Below are 18,708 nucleotides of genomic sequence, written 5' to 3'. Positions count from 1 at the left end.
GACTGACTGACTGACTGACTGACTGACTGACTGGACTGACTGACTGACTGACTGACTGACTGACTGACTGACTGACTGACTGACTGACTGACTGACTGACTGACTGACTGACTGACTGACTGACTGACTGACTGACTGACTGACTGACTGACTGACTGACTGACTGACTGACTGACTGACTGACTGACTGACTGACTGACTGACTGACTGACTGACTGACTGACTGACTGACTGACTGACTGACTGACTGACTGACTGACTGACTGACTGACTGACTGACTGACTGACTGACTGACTGACTGACTGACTGACTGACTGACTGACTGACTGACTGACTGACTGACTGACTGACTGACTGACTGACTGACTGACTGACTGACTGACTGACTGACTGACTGACTGACTGACTGACTGACTGGCTGGCTGGCTGGCTGGCTGGCTGGCTGACTGGCTGACTGGCTGACTGATTGATTAATTGATTGAAAATTGAAGCTTCACGCTTCATGAAATTAAAATTATTACTCTTAAGTTTTAAAATTTATAAATAATTTAGAAACTTTTTAAAATTTATTCATTGGACGGCAAGATGGTGCAACGGTAAAGGCACTGGGTCAAGATTTCGCATCGACTGGATTCAATTGCACAGAAACCCCCGCCTATAACATGCAGTCCATGTGATTCGTGCATTCTCGCTAATTCCCATGCCTCTTTTGTTGACATTTTTTTAAAGAAATAAAGGGATAATTAATATTAAGAATCGTCTACCATTTTTTTTACATTTTGCTAGGTATAAACCTCTCTATAGAAAAACGACGTATAACCTAATGTACAAGTCTTTTGACATTCCTTTAAGGAAACTTGTCTTAATGCACCTTGTATTATCAACCATAATGCCATTGTACGTTGAATTGATCGCCCAGGTCTTTAATCAAACCCGGGAATGTCTTCATTGTTCTTTAATGGAATTCTAATTTCAAACCAAAAAATCATTTCTATTGTTACGTAGTTACTTATTGTAAGGTTTTTTTAATATAAAGAAAAGATTGATATGAAGATGAAAATTATGAACAATATAAATGAATTTTAATTAAGGAATATTACACAACAACAATAACTGATTTATTTATAAATATTTATACGTGTGTATGTGTGTGTTTATATGCGTGTGTGTGTTTATATGTGTGTGTGTGCGCGCATGCGTGTGTGTGCCTGTTCGTTTCGTTCTTTTTCATACTTAAGCATTACGACTGCATTGATTTGGTGCAATTTTTATTTTAATTAAGAATGCTTTATGTATATATATAAAATATGCGAGTATATATATATATATATATATATATATATATATATGTAAACGCATTTATATAAATATATATATATTAATTTAGACAATTTGTTTTGTTACATTACGAAGTTAATTTAACGTAGCATGTTATTTAATTCACTCTGAATTATTTTCATTAGCTTTTTCATTCACAGTTAGCGCAATAAAGTTAAGTAAACATTTTATTCTTCATTCGAAAAACTATACTGATTCATTTATAACTATTAAAATTACATCTCAGGAACATCAGGAGCAGCTGCAGAATGTTGAAAAACCTGGCTCTTGGGTCATACACGTACAACAGTTCCGCACATTTCATTGATTTTACGACGATTCTTACATCATATTTTTCTGTTGACGGTAAGAATGGCCTCTTAGATGACTCGGTGTTGTGCTCTGTGACGGAACCCGGGTTCGAATCCCAATGGATCGGTGTGGACCTAGGGAACATGTTCACTTTGTTTTACGCCATCCTCTATGTTGGAAAAAGTATTTGAAGTTTTTTGACAGTTTGAAATGTTTTTCTGCGATTTGTTTACTGTTATAGAAGAAATTAACTTCGAACTGTTTCAATTTAAAAAAAATTTGATGATGGTGTTTTCCAAATGGTTTTGCACGATTAATTAAAAAAGGTTCTATAAACAATTTTGAAATGAAGGGCAGTAAAACAATCTAAAAAAAAACATTTCAGTTGGTTTCAGGACAAAATTTAATGAGAAAATATTTGAAAATGTTCTTAAATACGCTAAATTCGAAGAAACTAATTTTTAAAATCTCAGATTGGTTAGGAAATTGGAACGGTCTGGACTTTTTCATAGTGGGAGTGAGCAACAGGTCCCTGGATGTTCACCCGCCAGTGAGAGGCACCTACGATCTCTGTGCTCAATATCCAGGTGTGGTTGCTCCGAAGCAGGTGGTTCAGTTGAATTGTTCCTCTACTACGCCTCCAGCCAGATACGTCATACTGCAACAACCTTCCAACTCTACTGGATACATGTCCGTCTGCGAATTCGAGGTCTATGGAATTTCATTCGGAAGTAAAATAAAATAAAAATTATTTGCAATCTCATAAATTTTTAGTAATTAAAAAATCAACTTCCAATTGGCAGAACAGCGCGTCAATTTGTTGCTTGGGAGGCCAGCATACAGCAGTTCTTTCCACTTCACAACCCACTGTCTAAAATGGTCGGGTTCTTTGGTTGTCGACGGATTTCACGACACCAACGTTGCCAACTGCCACTGCGGACACACGATCGATGAATTAGGCGGACCGAACTGGTACCTTTTCGACATGGAAGGTGGCTATCACATCGACTTCATCGCACTGACCGCAAGAGGATGGGAAGGTTAGGATCTGAAGTGATACATTTTGAGAAATTTTTGAAGACCTGATCGTTCTTTATAGTAAATAATAATAGTATAGTAACAACATTTGTAGATGCGCAAAAAAAACTCTTATAAAATGAATCGTTAAGGTCGAGATGATGATATCATGTCCCACCGCCTGGACAACTTCATAATCGGACTGACCGATGTGGACAGTTCAACATCAGCTCCACTGAGAAATAAATATCCAATGTGTGCCACATGGCCCGGCTACGTCAAACATGGGATCAAAGTCGAACTGAAATGCAATGCTAACCTGCCCAAATATAGGTACCTGATCGCACAGGGCAGTGCTACAGCTTCCGATGGCTTCTTCACCATCTGCGAACTGGAAGCCTATGAGCCTGTGGATGAAAGTTTGTACGCATCACATTTCAGCATTTTACCAATTTTTTTATACACGGATTTCTCCCGGCATCAATAAGTCCTGTCTAGACAAAAATGCTGATAAAGCAATTTTCTAAATGTTTTCACAAATATTGAATGTGGTCATTTGATCAGGAAGCACCATAATTTTTTTCTCATTCATTTTACATTTACTCATAATTTAGCGTTTGTATAATCTACATCTTCGAAGTGATTAATTTGTCAAACCTCAGACTGCTAGCAAAACCAAATTCCTGTGAGTTCTTAGTTGAACAGGTCTTTTCACAAGTTTGCCAACTTTTTTCGGTTCCGTGCAATGAAGTTTATAAAGTTTATATTATTATGTGACTCCATCAACTTCCATACAGCTTTTAAATTGTGTCAGTTCAATTCTCATGTCCATAAATCCATGAAGTCCATAAATTTTAAACACTGGATATTTGACATGCTTCTATGTGTTGCTACATCATTATGTGCTTCAGGCAGACTGGCCGCGAATATTGATCGTATTTACACACAAAATATGTAACAGACCCCAGTGGCAGATTTAGAAATGTAGGGATCTCATTACTATTTTCAATGACCCTTTCTTTTATGGAGTCTATTGGGGTCTGTCCACCCCTTGTGATTTGTTCTTGAGATTCAGATACACGATTTGAAAAAAGTTCAACAGATCAATCGCTATTTGTTTATCACAAAATTTTTTTGTAAAAATGATGAACTTCCCACAAATCATCTGCAGATGCCTTCAGATGGAAAAGAAAGTCAAACGTGAGATTGGCTGGATTCCAATTCAAGCAGTTGTACGTGAGGAGTGCGTTGGACTGCATGCATAAGTGCAAGCAACTGGGAGGATGTGACTCCATCAACCTCCATCCAGCTTCTAAATTGTGTCAGTTCAATTCTCATACCAATGGCTACAACACAACCTCTCTTACGTCTGAAACCAATTGGTCGTTTTATACGGTCAGCTATAACTAGGGACATGATGAAAATGATACTAATAATATCTATCTATCTATCTATCTATCTATCTATCTATCTATCTATCTATCTATCTATCTATCTATCTATCTATCTATCTATCTATCTATCTATCTATCTATCTATTTTATTTATTTATTCATATACCTAACAATTTAATAAAAAAAAATTAGATACACGAATGATGAGTTGAAACCCATTTTTATTTTCGTTTTAATGGGTATTGATAAAAATTCATTCATACATCTACCTCGTATCTATATCTATATGATATCTATTATCTATCTATGCGATTGTCGATTGGTTCGTTATCGCTCGTCAATCGCTCGTAATAATACCTTGATATTATTAATAATAAATCACGCAACAATAATAAAATTAATAATAAATAATGATAATAATAATAAATAAATAAATAAACAAACAACAACAACACAACAAAGAGTATGGAAAACATGAGCATAAAACCTGATATAACATTAATCGAATGATTGGTTGGTTGATTGAATGATTGATTGATTGAGTGTTTGAGCGATTGAGTGATTGATTGATTGTTAGATGAATTTAAATGAATGAGTAAAAAAATATGTGCTAGTATATATTTACATACAGCAAATACAAAAAAGATGTTCGATTTAACGAATTCAATTGATCAGTTTATTAATTGAATTTAACTTAACTATTGAATTCAATTAGTCAATTAATCAATTAATTAATTAATTAACTTGATTACATCTAAAATGAAAAAATAAATAAAAAAAAATGAATGAACAAAACAAATCAGATGATAGTGATTAATTATTATTATTATTGTAAAGAAAAAAAAATTGAGTTGTAACAGAATGCGAATGTCCTAAATGAAGGTTTTTTTTTGGATCGTTATCATCACCGACGTAATTACGTCATCATCATCATCGTCATCATCATCGTCATCATCATCGTCATCATCATCTACATCATCATCTACGTCATCATCATCTTCTTCCTAATTTCATCCACGATCACTTCCTCAAGTACTGCAAAATAAAAACACGGAGAATATGATTTTTGCTTTTTGTTTTTTAGGATAATAATAATAATAATAAATCAGCCATTCGTCCATCCATACATCAATTAATTTATGCATCTATTCATTCGTCCATCCAAACATCCATCTATCCATCTATCCGTCAATCAATCAATCAATCAGCCACCAAGCCAATCAATCAATCCAATCAATCAATCCAATCAATCAATCCAATCAATCAATCCAATCAATCAATCCAATCAATCAATCCAATCAATCAATCAACCAATCAATCAACCAATCAATCAATCAATCAATCAATCAGCCAGCCAAACAACAAACCTGGGTAAATTTATGCATCTGCTCGATGATCACAGCGGCAGTGGCGTTCAAACTGAACTCGATCAGATTCTGCATCACCTGGACGGCTTGCTCGTCTGATAACTCTAACTGGAATCTGTCTAACACCTGATTTGTTGTTGGTTGGTTGGTTGATTGGTTGATTGATTGATTAGATGGTTGGATGATTAGATGGTTGGTAGATTAGATGGTTAGCTGATTGGTTGGTTGGTTGATTAGATGGTTGATTATATGGTTGGTTGATTGATTGGTTGATCGATTGATTGGTTGGTTGGTTGATTGATTGGTTGGTTAGATGAGTAGTCGTTTGATAGGTTGAATAGTTGAAAGATTTATTTATTATTATTATGGACAGGTTGTATGTCAATGAGTTGATTGATCAACCAAAACCAACAAACCAATCAACCAACCAGCCAACAAACCAATCAACCAACCAATCAACCAGCCACCATACAACCAACCAACCAACCAACCAATCAACCAACTAACCAAACAACCAACCAGCCAGCCAAACAACCAACCAATCAACCAACCAATCAACCAACCAATCAACCAACTGACCAGCCAACCAGCCAATCAATCAACCAACCAACCTTCTTGACAGTTTTATCTGGTTCGAGAGCAATGTCGGGAACGTTGGCGTCAATCATTAACGAGAAGAGGTTCAGAATCAGACTGGAGGACCTGATGACGATGATTGTTACGATGATAATGCTTATTATTTTTATTTTTATTGTTAATACTACTACTACTACTACTACTACTACTACTACTACTACTACTACTACTACTACTACTACTACTACTACTACTACTACTACTACTACTACTACTACTACTACTTTACCACTAATCACTTTACCACTTACTACTACTTAATCAACAACAACAACAACAGCAACAACAACAACAGCAACAACAACAACAACAATAATAATAATAATAAACCTTCGGAGGTGCAAGAAGGTAGTGTAGCAGAGTTGCTTAAACTCCGTGAACTTCTCCCCGGTCACGCCGCCCATGGGTTCGATCATTTCTTTGGTCAGCTTCATGGGGGGTGGGAGGATTTTGGGGTCACGCCCCAAAATGTACCCGAAGTCGATGTGGAAGAGTTTGCCTAGTTGGGGTGGGGTGAGGGTGATGATGTTGGTGATGGTGGTAGTGGTGGGGGTTATGATGACTGAGACGATGGGGATGATGATTGTGAGGGTGTTGATTATGGTGGTGATGATGATGAAAGCGACGATGATTGTAAATGGGACGATGACGTTAAAAACAATGATGATGATGATGATCATCATCATCATCATCATTACAATCGTCATCATCATCAGAACCGACCTGTCTTAGTGATGAGCAGATTATCAAAGTGCCTGTCACCAACACCAAGCAAGTACGTTATGACGCAATATCCGGCTGCAAGAAATTAACATAATTTATTCATTCATTAACTAATTTGCATAAATTATTATCCACGCGTTTACTCGTTCGTTGAGTCATTCATTCATAAATTCATCCATTCATTCATTCATTTATTCATTCATTCATCTATATCCATTAATTAATTAAGCTGTTTATTTATTCATGTATTTATCTATTCATTCATTCACTCATTAATTAATTCATAAATTAATTCATTCAACTATTCAATCAAAAATTAATTCATTCATTAATTCATTCCATTCATTTCTTCATTCATTCATTCATTCATTCACTCATTCATTCATTCTTTCATTCATTCATTCAGACAGACAGACCCCTTCCGACAATTAAAACATGAACAGCAACAAACCACAGCTCCTGATATAATTATCCAAAATCTCGGGATGAATATTTGCCGGAAGCGACGACGATGACGCAGCTGCAGTGGGATTGTTGACGTCATAAGATGACGACGAAGACGGTGGGGATAGTTTTTTTAAATAATTTACGATGGAGCCTTCCGTTGAGAGGATCTCGAGAACTGTCGTCGATTCTATGTACTGCACGAAGCCTTCGTTGATTGGTTGGTTGATTGAGTGGTTGATTGGTTGGTTGGTTGATTGGTTGGTTGATTGGTTAGTTGATTGGTTAGTTGGTTGGTTGGTGGGTTGGTTGATTGGTTAGTTAGTTGGTTAGTTGATTGGTTGGTTGGTGGGTTGATTAGTTAGTTGGTGGGTTGATTGATTGGTTGGTTGAGTGGTTGATTGGTTAGTTGATTGGTTGGTTAGTTGATTAGTTGGTTGATTGGTTTGTTGACTGATTGATTGATTGATCACCTGACAGTTGGTTGTTTATCAAAAAAATTGTGATAATGACAACTTCGTTTTAAATACTGGCAAGGATGATCATCATCATAATGATGCAGATGACGATGGCGATGATGATGACGATGACGATGATGACAGTCAAAAATTACCGTGCTTATTAGCGGTTGCTAAAACTTTGTAGGGAGTCAATTTCATGTCAAGATTTTCTCGCTTTAGAAGCTGACGATGTTAAAATAACAACAATAACAATCCTACAACCACCACTACTACTACTACTGCTGCTTCAACTGCTACTACTACTACCACTACTACTACTACTACTACTACTACTACTACTGTGTTACAACAACAACTACTACTACTACTACTACTACTACTACTACTACTACTACTACTACTACTACTACTACTACTACTACTACTACTACAACTACTACTACAACTACTACTAATAATAATAATAATCATAATAATCATAATAATGATCATAATAATAACAACAACAATCATCATCATCATCATCATCGCCTACCTTGTCCATAAGCTGGAATATTTGAAGTACCAATTGATCCTGACGAAGGTCATCGCCATTTTTGAAGATGGCAATGTAATTGGTGGATGTGGTGGTCTTCATGGTCAGGCGACAGGGCATTAGAGCGCTCTGATTGGTTGGTTGGTTGGTTGTGTGGTTGACGATTAGTTGGTCGGATGTGTGATTATTTTTTTGATTGGCTGGCTGATTTTTGATTGGCTAGTAGTAAAAGAACATCTTTTTAGAAACCTTGAATAATGTAGCGCTTTCGACATCGATCCCCCAAACGATGACGTCAGGATCGAGCGGAAATGGAATGGGATCGAAACTGACCAACGTTCTGCCATGATGGTCCCGCTCTTTCAACAGGGATTGTAACTTCTCTATCTGTTGTTACCATCATCATCATAATCATCATCATTATTTTCGCTACTATCATCATCAGCATCATATCATCATCATCACCTTTCTAAATCTATTTCCGGTTTCCCTGGCGACTGTCTGAACGACTTGAACCAACTTATCGATGAATTGCTCTTGAGCCACGAAGGATGATCTCAACAGCTGCCACTGTCTGCAGCCCTAGGTGTACGTGTGTGTGTGTGTGTGTTTTTGTGTGTACGTGTTTGTGTGTGTGTGTACGTGTGCGAGTGTATAGTTATATAATCAATATATAATCAATCCAATCAATCAATCAATCAATCAGTCAATCAGTCAATCATTCAATCAATCAATCAATCAACCAACCAACCAACCAATCAACTAACCAACCATTTTACAATCAGCCAACCAACTGACTGACCAACCAACTGACTGACCAACCAACTGACTGACCAACCAGCTGAACAGCCAACCAACTGACCAACCAACCAACTGACCAGCCAACCAACTGACCAACCAGCTGACCAACCAACTGACCAGCCAACTGACCAACCAACTGACCAACCAACCTTAGCAAGCATCCTTATAAACCGGGCAATGACCGTCCTGTACATGTTGTATATGTAGGCGTCTTGTGGAGCGTTCCTCTGCTCGTCCTCACATTCAACACGCAGGTACCTACCGAGCAAGTCGACCAATCAAACAATCGGTCGGTCAGTTCAGTTGGTCAGTCAGTCATCCATTCATCAATTCGTCCATTCATCAATTCATCCATTAATCGATCCATCCATTAATCGATCCATCCATTCATCAATTCGTCCATTCATCAATTCATATATTCATCAATTCATCCATTCGTCCATTCATCAATTCATCCATTAAACCATCCATCTACCAATGAATCAATCAAGCAACCAACCAGTAAAAATAATTTGCCAGCTTGGCATTCTTACATGCTCTGTGTATCAGGAACGAAGCCAAATCCATCTGTGACTTTGAAAATGAACGAACGAATGGGATGAATGAACGAATGAATGAATGAACGAACGAATGAATGAATGAATGAATGAATAAATGAATGAATGAATGACGACGACGATGATGATGATGACGATGATGATAATGATACTTAAACAAATTTTATTTGTTATAAAGCTTGTACGGCCACCCTAACCAAAAAATAAAAAACACACATTCATTATGAAATAACAGAACAGTTGAAATTAAAAATGCAAATGTCAAAATCACACACAACTGAAACTTTTAGTAATATACATATGAACAACCACATACATATAAAATAACAGATAATTTGAAAGAATGAAAAAAAACTAATTAACAAATGTCAGTATGCGGAATTAATTGCTGTTAATAACAGTAAAAATTATTTTTTTTTGAACTGAATGTAGCTCTTATTACAGATGAGATTCTGGCGGTAAAAGATCCCGTAATTTTAAACCAAGATGAAAATGGTTCTCAGAGAATATGAAAACCATTCAGCCAAAATGTGACTTAAATTGAGGATAAAGTTTTGATATGGTTAAAAGCAAAACAAGGTCAGGTTATTTGTCTATTATTGGTAGAACAAAGAGAAAGAAGCTTAAAACATTAGTAATAATTTTTGGACAGAAAAGCATGGCATACGTGATGCTGATAACGATGTTGAAATGTTGATGATGATAATGATCTTATTACCTCGGGATTGTTTGTGGAAAGAGAGTTCTTTCTAGAGTTACACGTCTGTATAGTCTCGTCTCTGGTGGTTGAAAAAAAATTTATTTATAAAAGTGATATGCAAATTTAGCGCCAAATTAATCAGCCAGTCATTATCTCCATCCATTCGGCAGTCCAATCACAAGAAGGATGCATACAACAAATGACCAATCAGAAAAAAGGAAACATACAACAACTGGCCTATCAAAAAAAAGAATACATACAACAACAACTGGCCAATCAAAAGAAAGGGTACATAAAAAAAACTGACCTATCACAAGGCAGATTGCTAGCTGTAGCATTGGCATTCTGTTCGGGAATTGCTTCGTAGTGGCTCATCATCTTACCCATGGTGCTGTTGACTCCACCTCCTCCCAATCCTGCATTCTGATTGGTTGTCAAGTTTGATGACGCCATTGATAACGTCATCAGCGACTCCATCTCGAATTGGCTTTGAATTTCTTGGAAGTTTTCGTATTTGAGGGCTTGGACCAATTGCAGAATGTATAATATAAGGTCCTGAGAAAAGATGGATTGTGATTGGTCGGCTGAATTGGTGAGTTGTGGATCGAACGATTTCATTGGCTGGCTTATGTATGAGGCAATGAGGCCCTCATCCATTCACTCATTCACCCATCAATTCACCCATTCATCCATCAATTCATTCACTAATTCACCCATCAATTCACCCATTCATTCAATCATTCACCCATCAATTCACCCATTCATCCATCAATTCACTCATTCACTCACCTCATCATCAGTTTCGTTGAGCCTGGCCACGGCGTACCTGCGGATGTCTGGGTGAGTGAATGACGTTGACAGCAACTCCAATGCATCCTCACTGTCCATTGGCGCCCATCTGGTGACGATGATGACGATGATGATGATGATTGTGGTGACGATGATGATGATGATGATTGTGGTGATGATGATGATGATGATGATTGTGGTGGTGATGATGATGATGATTGTGGTGGTGATGATGATGATGATTGTGGTGGTGGTGATGATGATGATTGTGGTGGTGATGATGATGATGATGATTGTGGTGGTGATGATGATGAGGAACTGTGGTGACGATGATGATGATGATGAGAAGGAGGAGGATGACGATTGCAGCGATGATGATAATGATCCTAACTTGTTTATAAGATCAAGGGCCTGTTTAACTTCCTCCTCTATTTTCCACTGAACTGATCGAACAAATTTCGTCAGTGCCTGGTTGAATGAATGATTGAATGAACAAATGTATGAATGAATGAATGGATGAATGAAAGGATGGATAAAAAAATGAATGCGTGGATGAATAAATGAACGGATGGATGTACGTATCGATTTTTGAGTAAACGAATCAACCATGAACTGAAAATCCGCAATTAAACATGTCGGTCAGTCAATAATTTCACCGACCATCCAATCAGAGAGTAGCAAAATCAATCCAATCAACCAAACAACAAAATCAATCAACCAATCACGCACCTTCTTTTGAGATGACAGATAAAACCGGAACCTCCAAATGAGATCTTTATCTTCAGATGTTAGCGTGGTAGTGGGCGGGTACAATACCAGAGTCTGTTGTGATTGGAGAAATGGTGGATTAATGGGCGGAGTTATAAATGTTAACTTAGACGAGACGTGATTGGTCCATCTAAACAGCAATGATGAATTGTGATTGGTTGGAATTTAGACGAAAACTTCAAATTAGCGAGCATAGCACTGCTGCTACCCATTCATCCATCTATCAATTTATTCATTCATTTATCTATCTCTTCAATCATTCAATCGTTTATTCATTCATTCATTCATTCATTCATTCATTTTCACAAACCATCAGTCTATCCCTGACTGCAGCATTTGGTTTCAGATCTCGGTCGGTCAATCCAGTTTTAAGACTTCGAGCTAGCCTGAATGATTGATTTGATTGGTTGGTTAGTTCATTCATTCATTCATTCATTCATTCATTCATGTAAAAATTCATTGATTCATTCACTCGGTTACTCGCTTACATACTCACTTGAACATTGATTCGGTCTTCCCTATTCACAAAACTTTTCATTCCCCAATTCATTCATTCATTCAATCCCCAATTCATTCATTCATCCATTCACTCACTCATTCATTCATTCAACAAACCTATAAAATTTCTCCTCCACCAAATTGTCCATTCCAAGTTCAGGGTCGTACAGAGTGCAAAGGTCGCCCTCCGCTTCAAGATTCAAGACCTCGTCTGCACCCTAATCATCAGAAAAATGGCGGGAATATTTATTATTTATTTATTATTTTTATTATTATTACTATTTATTTGTTTGTTTATTCATTTATTTTATATTTATTTTTTATTTTATTGTTAAGTTATTTAATTGTCTGTTAATATGATTAGTTGTAGCGAGTTTGTCGATTGAATTATCTACCAGCAAGCACGCAATTATTCATTCATCTATTCATTCATTCATTCATCTTTCAATCTACTAATTCACTCAATCAATCAATTATTCATCCTGCAATCCCAAAAACCAACCGGCTCAAAGTAAGCAACTGCGTACGGGATATCATTGATATGGAACCTGGGGAATTCCACATTTAAAAATAGCATATTTGATTCCCGCTTTTGACGTTCGTTGATTAGTTCGATCTCCCTGAACGTCAACCTATCCAGCCAATCAATTTTCGGAATCTGGCCGTTACTGTGTTTCTTCGTCAGCTGATTGGATGATGGTTAAGCGATCGAGTTTATGGAGCGATTTGATTGGTTGATATGATGTGGATGATTATTAATAGTAATGCATGCCGTGATTTGATTGGTCGGTGAGTGAGGAATGATGATTGGCTGAGGCTTCGCTTCGCAGACTTAATTAACTGACCTTGGCCAGTCTACTCATTTCATCATCTTTACTCTTCAGTTTGCCAGGTGTTGAATTATTGTTCCATCTGCCGTCGCCCTCTTTCTTAGGCCACACCTTCAAGTCATACATGCCCTGCCTCACCAAGCTGTCAATCATATTTCAAACCGACCAATCAGAAAAAAGTAAAGAAGTGTAATAAATAAACTTACATATACATTTTACAATGCAAATTATTATTTGAGCATCTACTATTATTACTTTTAAACAAAAAAAATGAATGAACGAACGAACGAATGAATGAAAAAATGAATGAACAAATGAATGAAAAAATGAATGAACGAACGAATGAATGAATTAAAAAATGAACGAACGAACGAAAAAAATAAACAAATTAATGATTTTCCCAATCATTTTCATTGAACATTATTTTTTCGAAGCAAATGAATGAATTAGCAAATGAACGGACAAACAATGGACAAACAGACAAACAACAGAACAAACGAACAACAGAACAAACGAGCGAACAAACGAATAAAGGAATGAATTTCACTCACGCTTTCTTACTGAAGAGCTTGATAGAGGTGCCACCGATGAACATAATCTTCTCTGAGTTGTAAAGGTCACAAATAGTGAAAGCTAGTACCGTCTCCAAAGGCAGCTCGCTGTACTTGAGAGGGAGTGTCAGCCATTCATTCCAACTGTTGGTGGAAGGATAAATAAACGAATGAATTGGTGAATGAATTAATGAATTGGTGAATGAATGAATTAATTAATTAATTGGTGAATGGATAGATGAATTAGTTAATTAATGGCTAAATGAATGATTAAATGGGTGAATGAATGAATGAATTAATTAATAAATGGCTAAATGAATGATCAAATGGGTGAATAAATGAATGGATGAATGAATGAACGAATGAATGAATAAATGAAATAGCAGACACCAAACACCTTAACCATTACACCATCACCACAAACAAACAAACAAACAACAAACAAATAGGAACAACGGCAAATCTCCCTAACTTCCATCTCCTGGTAAATGTTTTGTAAGCCGTCTTAATGGGCGTAGCCATCGGAGTGTCATTATAATATAGCTGGCATGACACGTACAGATCTGGCACTCGATCCTAAAGTTTTTTTTTTAGCAAAAAATAATTTAGCAAATTTTTGCAAATAATTTTAAAATTATTTTATATACACGCACAGTCAAATACACACACATTCTTCACATAAACACACATATACATATATATACATACATACACACGCATACATACACATACATACATACATCCATCCATACATACATACATACATACATACAAACAAACACACCTGATATGATCCAGTAAAATATAAGTACGGATCAGTTAGCAGTTCGATGTGAGTAGGTTTTGTTATCTGCCCTTCCAACGTTCCACTAATCAGTTGGGGAATGAATTAAAAAAATAATTAAAATAAAAAATATCTGTCAATAGTGATAATAAAATACATTAGTAATTAAATTTTAAATATAGGTGCTTTCAAACAACAGGCAAAGAGCTAGAACCATAGCACATTTAATCATAAAATTAGACACAAATGTACATGTGTAATTACATTATATATATATATATATATATATATATATATATATATGTGTGTGTGTGTAGAGTTTATATAGCGCTCGTTCAAGTTCTCACAAACGCTTTATCCGACAAGTGCGCTTTGATTCTTTTTCTAAAAATCACTTTATCAATCTCATTTGTTTTCAGCTCTGTTGGCAAATCATTCCACATCCTTGGGCCATACACTGCAAAACTTCTTGACGCCATTGATGAGTTTACCAACGGTTTCTGAAAATCATTGTTTTTGGAAGATCTTAAGAATCTACCCGCCACTGTTATTGGTGTTTTTTTGCACAGATCCATTAGATATTTCGGAGCCGAACCTTGCATACATCGTTTCATCATCACCAAAACTTTGAAAACGATTCTGCTTTCAATTGGCAGCCAATGTAATTCACGAAAAATTGGGGTCACATGGTCATATTTTTTTCCTTGTACTATAAGCTTCGCTGCCCTGTTTTGTATTGATTTTATCCCATATATTGTTGACTTTGGACATCCGCTCAGCAAACTGTGGCAATAATCAACCCGACTGACCACAAATGCATGGATCATACTGAATTGATGGTTCACATGTATTTATGTACAGTGTGTGTGTGCGTGTGCGTACGTGTAAATTCTTAAATTAACAGTTATTTATTTATTAAATGATGAAAAACTCATAAAAAATATAAAAAATGATCAGTTCAGTTCTTCAGCTGAAAAGAACAAGAGAAAGCATTACAAACCAAAAACTTCAAAACATCCGAAACTAAACAAACTAATCGAACAAAGCAAAAACTTAAAACTGAACAAAGAAACATGAGGTAATTTCACTAACATTTTAACCTGGACATTTAAATTGTGTTCGCTACTCCGGATAAAATGAAAATTATCAATAGCCCCAACGTTTGCCATTTTATGCAAAAAATAATTTTTGATTATCAATATATTAAATTTCTTTTCTTTAATAACGATTTCTTCAATTAAAATTAAATCAAATCAACCCCTTCAACTTTGACGTTAAGTTAACTTTTAAATAATAACAAAGATACTTAAAAGTGAATCGAGGTTATAAATAATTAAAATAACTTCAAAAAGTTGAACAGCTGATTAGAGTTTTATAACTTTTAACTTGAAATAAGTTAAATTTTTAAGAAAATCTTTCTAGATATTTCTGTATTTTTTATTAAAAACGACATTTCGTTTTAATAAATAGCAGAAAATAAGCTAATTTTTAGTAAAAGTTTAGAGGAAATAAAAATTTTTTACATTCAAATATAAATCCTTAACTCATTAAAGCATATTCAACTTCATTGACTTCTCACTTCTATAAGAATTAATTATTTGTTATACCTATAGATTGCTTCAGTTACACACACACACACACACACACAACACACACACACAACACAACACAAACAACACACACATAACACGATTTTTGCAATAATTAGACTGGAATCTCCATGAATTTGTACTCTGTCACTACAACAAAGGGACACAATCCCACAATGCTATACAACGGAGTAGCATCAATTGATTTGCCGTATAAATTTAGGAACCATCTAGAAAAAATTATTTACTCAAAATAGCTACACAAACCGGTACAGATATACTTGCATACATACCTAGATTACATACTAATAAAAAGGCAGGCAAACAAAATCACACACACACACACACACACACACACACACATACAAACACACACACAAACTAACAAACAAACATTAATTCCATCGCCTATCCATAACACAAAATCCACGTTCATATACTGATACTTGTATTGGGGAGGAATTTTGCCTGAATGAGAATAAAAGGGCTAAAAATAAATTTTCTGGAAATATGTGTGTGTGTGTGTGTACGTGTGTGTGTGTGTGTGTGTGTGTGTGTGTGTGTGTGTGTGTGTGTGTGTGTGTGTGTGTGTGTGTGTGTACGTGTATGTACAAAACAAATATGCAAATAAAAAACTCTATTTTTCTAGTTCGTTTTTTATAAATAGTTCAGAATTTAGGATATAGCGCGCACAAGGCCAAGTCACATTTGCTTACTGTTGTTATCTGTTATAGTAGCGTTGTTGCTGTTGTTGTTGCTGCTGCTGTTGTTGTTTCTGTTGTTGTTGTTGTTGCTATTTGATGTCATACTAACTATCTCTTTGGTAATCGATATATCTTTAAATGTTTAAATGTGTTGTTAAATTTCTCTCGTTTCCCTCTCCCTTTCTTTCTCCCCCCCTCTCTCCATCTTTCTCTCTCTCTGTCACCTTTTTTATATATCACTCTCTCTCTCTCTCTCTCTCTCTCTCTCTCTCTCTCTCTCTCTCTCTCTCTCTCTCTCTCTCTAATAGTAGTATTAGTAGTAGTAGTATCAGCAGTAGTAGTAGTAGTACTAGTAGTAGTAGTAGTAAAGTAGCAGTAGTAGTAGTAGTAGCAGTAGTAGTAGTAGAATTAGAAGCAGTTATAGTAGTAGTGGTACAACTTTTACTTAATTTTTTCATACAATTATTATCGGCGTTGCGTTTTTTAAGAATAATTTTTTCTCCAAAACGGTTTAGGAATGTCTGTCTCAAGAGTTTACCGCAAAAATTATAAAATTAATAATAAATAATAATTATAATAATAATAATAAAGTCATTTATAGTAGTAATAGTAACAGTCGTACTAGAAGCAGTCGTTGGTGTGGCTGTGGTAATGATAAGAGTAGTAGCAGTAGTAGGTAGTAACTTCGATACTAAGTAGAAATCATCCTTTAAGGATAATGATGATAATAATAATTTTACTACTACTAAATTTTACTATTACTACTACTAATAGTAATAATAATAATTATTATTATATTTATAATTATAGTTATAATTATTGTTATTTAAGATTTTTTATCTTAAATTTCAATGAAACAATCCTTGTTGAATTGAAACGACCAAAAAAATGTTTTTGTGGCTGAAATATTTAAAATTAGATTACAACCGAATACTAAATGTACGAATATGTACATAATAATAATTATGATAATAATAATAATAACAATTAATATTATAATAGTAGAAATAATAGTAATTATCATAGTTGTATTAGTCTGTCTAGGATATTTAAGCCTAAAACCAGACAGCGTTTAACCATTGTAATTGCGATTTCCAAATTTTCTGATTGTCGTTTTCTTGAATCGTTATCAAGGTTTCTTTATTATTATTATTAAGTTGATTTTTTTAGTTTAATTAATTTTTATTTAGTTATTTAGTTTTCTTTAGCTTATCTAGTTATAATTTTATGTAATTATTATTATATTATATATATATATTATTTAGGAATTTTTTTCCGTAGTCAGAATGGGTTTTGATATTCCAGAGCCATTTCAGTGGGACGAGTCATTCCTCGTTTCGGTTTGTGCGTGTTCAAATTTTCATTTTACAATTTTTAGTTTTTGTGAAATTATTATTTCAGTATATTTGTCACATAAATTAGATTATTATTTGCATAATTTGGCATTTAATTATCATATATTAGTGAATAATTAATGTGAATTTGTGATTTTTTAGCCTAAAATTAACGAGTATTATTTATTGATACACACATACAGGCGTGAATCCCGTTAAAAATTGTGTCAAACTTTTACTAGAAAATCCAAAAACTACAATTATTGTATTATAATATTCAATAATTATTATTATGATTAAAAATAATTATAAATATTATATTTTTTTCATTTATTTATTTATTTATAAATTTTAGTACGATAAGCTGGACGATGAGCACAAGGGTTTATTCCAGGGAATCAAAAGTGTCAGCGAATCGCCTTCCTGCAGTGAAACTCTGGAAAAGTTGGTCCAACTCATCAAACAGCATTTCTTAGATGAAGAGGTTGTAGTAGTAGTTGTTGTTGTCGTTGTAGTAACTGTAGCAGCAGCAACAACAGTAGTAATAGTAGTAGTAGTAGTAGTAGTAGCAGCAGCAGTAGTAGTAGTAGTAGTAG

The 18,708-nt window shown here is 35.1% G+C and overlaps 3 protein-coding genes across 3 annotated transcripts in view; 2 read left to right on the top strand and 1 right to left on the bottom strand.

Moving 5' to 3' along the window:
• Positions 1–1,587: 1,587 nt before the first annotated feature.
• HELRODRAFT_175374 (hypothetical protein) lies at positions 1,588–4,057 on the top strand (the record flags this gene model as incomplete). Its single annotated transcript, XM_009022801.1, has 5 exons — positions 1,588–1,813; positions 2,104–2,361; positions 2,434–2,670; positions 2,800–3,066; positions 3,819–4,057. The coding sequence occupies 5 exons, from the start codon at positions 1,588–1,590 to the stop codon at positions 4,055–4,057; spliced, it is 1,227 nt and encodes a 408-aa protein (XP_009021049.1).
• Positions 4,058–5,387: 1,330 nt separating this feature from the next.
• HELRODRAFT_113006 (hypothetical protein) lies at positions 5,388–15,654 on the bottom strand (the record flags this gene model as incomplete). The annotated part of the gene is made up of 23 exons (XM_009022800.1): positions 5,388–5,534; positions 6,020–6,110; positions 6,375–6,543; positions 6,768–6,842; positions 7,219–7,419; positions 7,825–7,894; positions 8,208–8,336; positions 8,457–8,594; positions 8,673–8,789; positions 9,158–9,266; positions 9,508–9,581; positions 10,569–10,820; positions 11,055–11,163; positions 11,446–11,522; positions 11,784–11,876; positions 12,133–12,208; positions 12,438–12,538; positions 12,823–13,005; positions 13,166–13,292; positions 13,702–13,845; positions 14,174–14,277; positions 14,486–14,570; positions 15,578–15,654. 23 exons carry the CDS (start codon positions 15,652–15,654, stop codon positions 5,388–5,390), a joined length of 2,748 nt encoding a protein of 915 aa, XP_009021048.1.
• Positions 15,655–18,064: 2,410 nt separating this feature from the next.
• HELRODRAFT_157306 (hypothetical protein) overlaps positions 18,065–18,708 on the top strand; it is a gene marked incomplete at both ends in the record, with an annotated part of 1,692 nt that continues 1,048 nt past the window's right edge. Inside the window, 2 exons of the mRNA XM_009022799.1 lie at positions 18,065–18,118; positions 18,468–18,596. Coding sequence (XP_009021047.1) covers positions 18,065–18,118; positions 18,468–18,596 — 183 coding nt within the window. The remainder of the gene's footprint in view (positions 18,119–18,467; positions 18,597–18,708) is intronic.

Source organism: Helobdella robusta (genome assembly GCF_000326865.2).
Source record: "Helobdella robusta unplaced genomic scaffold HELROscaffold_33, whole genome shotgun sequence".
Taxonomy (NCBI): domain Eukaryota; kingdom Metazoa; phylum Annelida; class Clitellata; order Rhynchobdellida; family Glossiphoniidae; genus Helobdella; species Helobdella robusta.
This window is presented reverse-complemented; position numbering and strand designations above follow the sequence as displayed.